This window comes from Montipora foliosa, chromosome 2 (genome assembly GCF_036669935.1).
Source record: "Montipora foliosa isolate CH-2021 chromosome 2, ASM3666993v2, whole genome shotgun sequence".
NCBI lineage: Eukaryota > Metazoa > Cnidaria > Anthozoa > Scleractinia > Acroporidae > Montipora > Montipora foliosa.
Genome location: NC_090870.1, coordinates 59,939,272 through 59,949,271, shown reverse-complemented (window position 1 = coordinate 59,949,271; position 10,000 = coordinate 59,939,272). Strand labels below are relative to the sequence as shown.

The window sequence follows — 10,000 nt, the reverse complement described above, 5'->3', positions numbered from 1 at the left end:
GACTGTTAATGAAGTGTTGATGTTCAGCACATCCTTAAATAAGATACCAACACCACCTCCTCTTCCTTGTTTCCTGGGAACATGTAGGAATCTATAACCAGTTGGACACAATGTTCCAAACTCAACATCATAAGTTGTTCTCAAAAACTGCTGCTTTTGCATCAAGAGTCCTTCTCCAGGGATTTGTTTCTGCAGCTTCCATCCCCTACCTGGTCGGGTCGATTTCGGTCCTCTTCGAGGTAACCTTGAGCTGCTCTTTGTAGCGTCTTTTTGGGGTACCTCGTGGTCCTTTGCCAGATGCAAGTTAAGGGATGGAAAGCGGGAGTCTGGCATTCGGGCAAGATGTCCAGCCTATCTTAGTCTATGTCGGGCAATCAGTGATGGCTGCTATGATTTCCATATCTGCGCTAATGAGCACTTCGTTGTTAGTAATTCGGTCTTGCCACTTGATTTGCAGAATTTGACGAAGTTTGGATAGGTGGAATCGTTTACGTTTTCGGATGTCTCTTCGGTAGAGGACCCATGTTTCACATGACCCATGTTTTATAGCAAGGACCGAGAAAACGAGGTAAGAAAGACATTTATTACATCTCTGCGGTAATCAGCCGCCTGGGAAAGGAAAGTTGTTGAAGTCATACGGTCAACCGCCATAAAGATCAGACCTGAACGATAAAACTTCTCGACTTTTTAAAATAGTTGCTTGCAAGATTCAAGCATGTTTATGCAGTAGACAAGACATGGAAAACTTTCTAGAGAATGTTTTTTGTACCACAATTGCGGTTTATAAATTACATTGAAAAGCACGATATTCTCTTTCAGTTCCAATTTGGCTTCAGAAAAGGTCATTCAACAGCGCAAGCTGTTGAATGACCTTGCGGATACCTGAAATTGCGGATAGTCTAAGGAATGCAATTGATAGCAATCTATATACCTGTGGGATATTTATAGACTGCTCGAAGGCATTTGATACGGTTAATCACAAATACTGCTGAAGAAACTAGAATCATATGGAATTAGAGGAATTCCCTTAAAATGGTTTACAAGTTATCTTAAGAACAGGCAGCAGTATGTAACTGTGGGTCACATAGACTCACCAAGACAAGCGATGACCTGCGGAATTCGACAAGGTAGTACACTGGGAGGACCCTTACTTTTCTTACTTTATATTAATGATTTACCAAATTGCTCAAAGAATTTAATCTTCAGGATACAGTATTTGCGGATGATACTAATCTTTTTGCATCAGCTTGCGACTTGAAGAGCCTTGAAGCACTAATTAATTCTGAATTAGAGAAAGTTAAGGAATGGTGCGATATTAACAAACTTTCTATAAATCTTAGCAAAACTAATTATATGATAATTAAATCTTCTAGAAACACTTCTGAAAATATAGAAATAAAATTACAAAGCATGGAAGGATCGTGCCATCTGTTGAGGAAAAAAAGATCACATAAAATATCTAGGTGTTATTTTATTATTATTTTTTATTTAAACATATTTATATACATGTTTGCCCCAAGAGCTAAATGAGCTCATCACGGGAGGCTTACACCAAAATTCTAATTACCACATAAAAAACAAACACGGGCACGGGATAGAAAGTAAGTCAAGAAAGACAGTTAAGTTAATTAGGTCAATGATAATGACCACGAAAAGAAAAACGTTTAGACTCTCTTATAAAGTGCTGGACATGAGAGAAGATTTCAACGTTTTCATTATTTGACATGTCAGAAGAGCCAAACAGAAAAACTTCAACTTTTTGCTGTCAGAATATTGACCAGAAGCTATAGGAGCAGCAGCAGCGAGCAAATCAGATCTGAGGGCAGCATAATTAGGACATTGTAAAAAGAAATGAGTTATAGTCTCATTGTCAAAGCCGCAGCTACAAATAGGTGAAGACTTAACAGCGATCTTAAATAGATAATAATTTAGATCACAAGCGCCTAGACGCAGTCTAGTATGAATTACGGAAGAGTATCTGTCAAGAGCATGATCAAAAGGCGAAAAATACTTTGGAATATTAAAATAATTAACTAACGCTCTCTTAAAAGAGCCAATTGAATCAGATTCACGAATTTCCAAATCAATGTCGTTCCACAATTTAGTTGTGGAAGGGAAAAAAGACCTTTTAAAGCGCTCCGTGCGCACAGGGAAAAGAGTAAAAATTTGAGAAGATCGAAGGTTAAAATGAGTTCTTTCACAGACTCTAGCTGGGAGCAGATCCTTAAGATAAGGCGGACTCAAATTTTTTACTATCTTAAAATAACAAATAAGCTTATGAATATCGCGTCTAACTTTCATCTCCTCCCACCGCAGCTCTGTCATAAGGCGAATCCTACTTGTTTCCCGCATAGCACCTGTGACGACTTTCCCGGCTTCATACTGAACCGATTCAAGGAGTTCGCTTTCCTCATCAGTACAGCCGTCCCAAAGCACATCAGCATACTCCATAACAGGTCTGATAACCGACTTATACAATTTTCTGAGTGTATCCCTGCCTACTTTATACCTAATTCCTTTCAACATATTTAATCTTTTACTAGCTTTTTGATATGTGAGCTCTCCATGTCAGGTTAGAAGACAGCGTTATGCCTAAGTGGGTATGGCTAGAAACTTTAGTAATGTTATTTCCGTTGTAAAATAGGTCGGGATGCAGCGGTATTACCCGTTTAGATGAAAACGTCATACATTCAGTTTTACTAGGATTAATTGTAACAAACCATTTCGTAGCCCACCTTTGTATGGATTCAAGGTCTTTATTTAACATCAACGCAGTGTTACCAGGTGAATCAACGACTTCAAAAAGCGAAGTATCATCAGCGTAAAGTAAGCATTTTGACTGAATTTCATCTGTTATGTCATTAATATATATAAGAAATAAAAGAGGCCCCAAAACCGAACCTTGAGGAACCCCTGCTTCAACTTGGCGCCAATCAGATGACTGCCCATCTAAAACCACTCTTTGTTGACGATTAGACAAATAACTTTCAAACCAGCTAAGCAAAGCTCCCCTGATTCCTACTGATTTAAGCTTATAAAGAAGACCTTTGTGCCACACCTTGTCAAACGCCTTGCTGATATCCAAAAAAACCATACGCACTTCCTTCCCATCCTCAACAGCTTGGTAAATTTGATGCACCAGATAAATTAATTGATTTACCGTCGAGTCACCTGGGCGGAAACCAGACTGTAAGCGATTGAGATAACCAATCTCAAGTAAGAAATTGTAAAGTCTAATAAAGACAATTTTCTCTAATATCTTAGACAAAGAACACAAAAGGGACACAGGACGATAATTCAATTTACACTGGCGATCATCCTTTTTAAACAGCGGAATGACATTTGCAAACTTCCATTGACACGGAAAAACACCAGAAGACAAAGAGATATTAACTAACTTTGAAAACGAAGAAGCGATACCGCCAGAACAAAGTTTAAGAATGCGATTCCCTATACCGTCAGGTCCACACGCCTTGCAAACATCAACAATCTTAAGTAGATTGTAAACCTCTCGTTCCGTTGTAAAAACATTAGACAAAAACGCATTATTCTGAAAAAAAGAAGAATCCCTTGGGAGGGGTGCAAATCTATCATCAACCTTACTCTGATCGCAAAAATATAAATTTAATATTTCTGCCTTTTCTCGCGCATTAGTAACTTGCCTAACACCTTCAATCAAAGTAGAAACGGTAGATTGCATTTTTTCGCCGTAAAGTCCCTTAACAATGCTCCACCACGCCTTAACACCAGTTGTTACATCTTGCAATTTGGCATTTACTTTATGAAAATACTTGGCCTTATTCTTACGTATTAATGTCGTAGTCAAGTTCCTCTGTTGCCGATATTTCTCCCAAGAGGGTCGCGTTTTATATTTACAATACAATTTCAATAAGCGATCTCGTTTTCTCATAGCCAGTCTAACAGAACTATCCATCCACGGCTTGTCACGAGGTCTGATCATAACTATCATCTAGGTGTTATGATAGATGAGTCACTAACATGTAAATATATTTCTTATATCTGTTCTCGTGTTTCACGTAATATTGGTATCATTTCAAAACTAAGACACTATCTATCTATTCATCAACTGAAACAAATTTATTATAACCTTATCTACCCTTACCTATCATATGCCGTGATTGCTTGGGGAAGTGCTTATAAAACGCATTTGCAAACGTTGCAATCTAAACAAAATACGGTCCTCAGATTAATGTTCTTTGTAACTACATGTGGGCCTTACACTGAAAGCGCTGTCCCTTTCTTAAATCTTTTAGACATTTTAACAGTAGATAATGTTTACCACCTCCATGCTTTAAAATTTACACATATATGGCATAAAGGGCTTTTACCAAAGGTGCTTGATAACCTATTTCAATATGCTAAGAGCCGACATACATACAACGCAAGGAACTACCCTGCGAACAGAGCCTTCCTTAATTAAGGAACAAGGTTCTATTTTTATGGCGTGTGATTCCCGACAAAATTCAACATTAAATTCTGTTTTGCACACGTTTCATTTTGTTACTCAAATTGTGTTCTGTATTCAAATTGTTAAAATGCTTTTGCTTTTCTCATTTGTGAAGATGACTTGTGGAGTACAGTGTATTACCTGCAAAGTATGGATAGCATTCAAAGATGTGAAGGAGCATGTCTGTGTCAAAAATGATATAGAGCAGAGGTGAGTTGAATAAATAAGAATTTGGTTGTTTTGATTTCATTAAAACGATTAATTTGTACACGGTCGCTGACGTAACCAGTAGCAGTATCAGGTTTTGTTAGTGTTTGTGTGCTCAGTTCTCTAGCATTTCATCAAGGCCCTCGTGCTCGCTCTCCTTCGTTGAAAATAATTAGTTATCTACGGTTTGTTGAGGCCATCCCTCATCCTAGCTCATCATGGCTGCTCGTGCCAAAGTCAACTGTTCTTCCAATGACATATCCAAGCTCCCTACGATGCCGGCAGGATTCTTGTCAGAGAAGGAAGCTCGAGGATATTTATGCTTAGCTCAAAGATGACGCACAATTTAAACATCCTCACAATGGCTTCATGTATTTCAGAAAATGTGAAATTGGGAATTTTTTTGTTCATTTGTTATAAATTACATCACAAGTGCATTACAGAGTAAAATACTGTGACAAACCAATGGCCTTAGTTGTTTCCAAATCCAATTCTGAAAATCAACTCTACATTGAAATACATTTTTTTATCTATAAAAATATTTTACATGGTCCTCGTGCTCTTATAATTATAATGGCATTACCCTGTCAATGTAGAGTTAATAGCATTCTTTTTCTTACTGTTTTAGTCAAACTGCAAGTGCCACTGATGTAGCTGGTGCCACTGCATCTACCAATGTGTCTGCACTGCCAGGGACTGCACCTATAGCCACAGCACATCAAGCCTGCACTTCATCACCAGCCAATGCACTGCCAGCTGCTGTACTTCAAGTCACTGCGCCTCTGGCCATCACATCTGCTGCATTATCAATAAAGGAGATGGTCCCTGATGCCAGTGACTCTGATATCCAAGAGGCTCTCGTAGCTGCTCATGGGGATGCAGATGAAGCAGCCAGTAAGCTTTTAGGTGAGTTTAATACTGATCAGCTGATTTCATGAAGGTTGCACCAAGCTCTTTAAAAACCACTGGTCAAACTAGCAATGTGTTTGAGCTTGACTATATACCTCTAGTGAATGCATGTGAACTAATACACACGTTATTTTGTAGGTGTTCAAGCAGACAGTGATGATGAAGATTTAATGCTATCTGTCTTTGATGATGTGATGCCAGATGATCAGCTCCCCATTTCTCCTACAGCTGCATTGATACGTTTCCAGAATGAAAACTAGTGATTCAGATAGACCATCTCAGCTTTTCCGTGCTTGCAGACTAGACGGACAGGCTGACTTCAGGAGAGAAATTATGGGTATTTACAAGAACCCAAACACAGACCTCAAAGCAAAGCCACGTGTAAGATTTGAAGATGAAGAGGCTGTAGGAGAGGGGCCCATCAGAGAATTCTTATCACAAGCAATTCGGTTAGCAGAAGAAGGAATTCCTTCTACCAGTGGCAGCAAGCCTTTGATATTCTTTGAAGGAGAAAAAGATCATCTGATCCCCATCCATGACCACTCATTGAGATTGACAGGAGCATTTAAGACAATTGGAAGGATTACTGGGCATTCAATGTTGCATGGTGGACCAGGGCTAACAGGACTGTCCCCAGGAGTTAAGCATTGCTTATGTACACCGGATCACTCTCAGGAACCTCCTCCGATTTCCATTCAAGATATCCCTGATGTTGACCTTAGGGAACTGATCACAAATGCAAGTGTGACAAGCTGAGTTTATTCCTTTGTGACCATAATAATGAACATGTGTGTTACAAAGAACAAAAAACTGTGTAGCGCTATTAGATAAGTGAAAATAGAGTTGTAGCGCTATAGATATAAAATAGACGTTTTGAAGCACTGCCTCTTCATCCATAAAAACTGAAGAGGCAGTGCCTCGAAATGACTAATATTTTTATTTGTATAGCACTTCATGTAATGAAGTATGAAATACTAAGTTTCAATTTCTTGTGTATTGTATATTGCAATAACTCAGATAACTTGAGATAAATTCTATTACTATGTACCATAGTTTGACTAAAGGGAGCAGTGGTGTGTTACCTGCTCTTTCTCTCATTAAGGTTCATGTTTATTTCCATCTTCACAGCTGGAGTCCTTGTAAGAAGATGAGCACCCAAGCTTACAGTTGAGACAGCAACTAGGAGCTCACTTGCTTGAAGCAGGAATCGACCCTGATTTGTTGGGCAACAGCACATTTAACCGAGTGGTAATACAGGGACTCCTCTTATAATTATAATGTTGTTGACAAACGTCGTCCCCAAATAAATGACATTGCATCAGGTACCGTAACCTTTTTTGATCTGGTCAACACTATGATCTGAAGCATTTAAGTTTATTCTTGACTAGATTTTATGAGAAAAGGATTCAGGATATTTTATTATTTATTTTGCACATGTATATCAGGGGGTAACATTGATTACACAACTTATACACAAAATTATTTCCTAATGCATTTCAGTTTCATAGCTTTGCAACAGTAAACCTTCAGTGGTACTCCATGAATATGTTGTTCTTGTGCTTCTATACTAACTCTACTTAACTAAACCATCTGATATACCTTTGAATCTTTTGATGCAAGGCTGAGCGATTTATTGTTGACCTGTTCTGTTTCTCATTTGGTTCGACATTTTATGCTAAGCTATTTCACGCAATGCTATGTCACTTGACATTGTGCTCAACCATTTGAAACTAGGCTAATCAGTTCCATGCATCGCTGCGCTGGTTGATGTTGGGCTAAATCATTCGACATTACAACACGCTGTTCAAGCACTGAGAGCTGTTTCCTTTTGATTTTGTCTGAATCGTTTGCGAGCGAAAGCTGGGCTAATCACAATTTCAATTGATTGTTGAACAGTTTCATGTTCGCCATTGACATAGGTCACTATTTCATTTATGATTGGTCTGAACGGGTTTTGTTTAGCCTGTTTTATTCTGATAAAGAAGACTGAACTGTTTGTATTTTGGTTGGATCACTTACTAATAGAGTGTGCTATCTTGTAGACAATGAGTAAAACAATTCTGTTTTGTTTGAATCGATTTAAATTCTTGCGTTTTTGTACCCTATAATATTGGTGCCTGCCACCTTTCAGCTTCCAATTATGAATTACACTTTAGATCCAGCTATCAAATCCCCTACAATAAAAAGGAATGACAGTAGTTTGCATTGTTTACTTAGGAATGGATGCTTTTTCTCTACATTCCTTCCTAACGAAAGTGCCATGTTTAGTTGAGCTGGCCTTCCCTACTGAAAAAGACAGGAAAATCAACAGAGAAGAGGTTAAGGCGTGTTTGCAGTTTGACGGGAAAGAAGCCAATGTAGATAATGAGAGAACTGCTGGGTTCTTTGAACATTACATCGATGAACTTAATGGAAGAAAAGAAGGCAAATACTTGTTTCCTATTTTACTGTAGCCTGCCTGCGGGCATTTGATGGTGATTTCAATGCTGTTTGTATCAGAGTTGGCATGTCCGCCATTGAACGCACTTATCTGGGTACCTCACCCCCTGGTGTTGTTGCACATTTCCGCACCTTTTATAAGCATGCTCAAAATGACAGACGGACCAGGAAAGGGCGAGGCAAACTACATGTATGACACAAATAGCATCGAAAACACCATGAAACACCTTTGGGCAGACAGCTTTTTACTGATAAAATAGCACTAACGACTGCATACTACTGGAGAGATTAGAGTGATCCAGTATGCTCTTGAAAACAGGCCTCTTTTAGTTCAAGTGAATGTACTGTTTTCAGTTCCCCAAATTTTGTGTCCTGAATGCTTACCCTATTGTTTGGCAAATTAAGTAGTAATCCCAGTACATGTACATGTAGCTGTCCATGTGTTTGAATGCAATGGCGTTCAGGCGTCCCCTCCAGTAAAATTGCTGGGGACACTTTTTCTGACTAGCTGGTAATGGTTTATGCCCGGGGACTCCCATATGTCGTTTGGTTGGCTTGCTCATCGAATCTTTTAGGGTATAAGACGAAAAAACGCTACTTTTCCATGAAAGTGGTATCTTTTAGGGTTTTCGTGGAGAAAGTACGAGACGCTATTGCCCAGGCTAGGCTGTATTCCAAGCCGTTGTTTCTTGTGCAATGTGACGAATTAGGCAAATAAATAATTGATAAATGTTGGTTAATTTGAGCAAAAAATACCACCATTGTACAGACTATGCATTGCAATCATTGGCTCTAGCACCGTAAAAGGTTCAGATGACACGGATAAGGGTTCAATTGAGCCAGATGTAATATGGCATTTGACACAGCCACTTCACCCACTAAGGGTCTTTCTAGATTAGGATATTATAATTATTGGTAGACTTCAGTTTCCAGTACCTAGTGACTTTGTTTTTTAAATATTCTGAATACATTGTTGACTTTTACTTACACCTACACTTTATTGCTATGTAGATGGTGTTGGACTGAGTGACCTGTTGTGCTTCTGGACGGCTGTAGGAACACTGGTAACCAAAGATGGGCCGCTGAAGGTCACTTTTGATGATGGTGCCCTTGTCTTACCATTATCTGAAACTTGTTTCAGGAAAACCATTCTTCCAACAAAACATGAAACATATGAATTATTCAAAGCAAAAATGGATATTGCTTTGAAATATGGATCAAAGGGATTTAGCTTCAGTTAGAATTGGTGCATGGACTGTTTGAAGCTGTGCTATTTTAGGTAAAGATGCACTGCATTGTGTTATCCCTCCGTGAAAGAGATCATGTTATTTGTTCAACTGTTGAATTTCAAATATATTCTCCCAAGACTTCATAGTCCAATTTCAAGACTATTGTCATGTTTAGTGTTAACAATGCCTCGTAAAACTGTAAATTTCAGCCTAGATATCTCTACCTCATGTAAAAGGTCCCTAGTTTACGACCTCTTAGTTACTTCATTATGTGTTCCAGAGAAAGGAAGGGTTACATAACCTATTATTTACCCTATATGGACCTTATAGTGTACATTACATTATAATCAATCATTGTAAAGGCAGAGGTTTGTTTGCCTCGAAACGTGTCAGTTAATGTTATTTAAAAAAACAGAGGATTAAAAAGGTTATTAAATCCTTGCAGTTATTTGTCATTACAGGGCTTCGTTATTGGTAACTGTTCAAAAGTCCTGTTTAATGTATTAAGTTTTCGACATTTAATAAAAACCTTGTTAATGTGCAGTCTCTGTTCAAGGAAGATTAAGTATATGGTCTAAGGTCTGTATGTACAAATCCACACCATGGTAATCAGAATCCCCCATAGCATTAACTCTTTCAGCAAGAACCTGTGAACCCTCTGGCTGTAGAAGTTCTGGTACAGCTGGCACTTCAATAGGTGTCCTTTCATCATCAAGCTCCCCATGCCACAGTGATGAGGGTGGAGGGC

The 10,000-nt window shown here is 38.6% G+C and overlaps 2 protein-coding genes across 2 annotated transcripts in view; one reads left to right on the top strand and one right to left on the bottom strand.

Moving 5' to 3' along the window:
- Positions 1-4,251: 4,251 nt before the first annotated feature.
- On the top strand, positions 4,252-9,169 carry LOC137993744 (uncharacterized). Its single transcript, XM_068839741.1, has 4 exons — positions 4,252-4,678; positions 5,304-5,581; positions 5,723-8,008; positions 9,035-9,169. Exons 1-3 carry the CDS (start codon positions 4,377-4,379, stop codon positions 5,842-5,844), a joined length of 702 nt encoding a protein of 233 aa, XP_068695842.1. The 5' UTR covers positions 4,252-4,376; the 3' UTR covers positions 5,845-8,008; positions 9,035-9,169.
- The window catches only part of LOC137993743 (uncharacterized), a 5,316-nt gene continuing 3,317 nt past the window's right edge, over positions 8,002-10,000 (bottom strand). The window contains exon 3 of the mRNA XM_068839740.1: positions 8,002-10,000. This exon is cut by the window's right edge and continues 40 nt beyond it. Within this exon, the coding sequence (XP_068695841.1) occupies positions 9,804-10,000 (197 nt within the window). The 3' untranslated portion in view covers positions 8,002-9,803.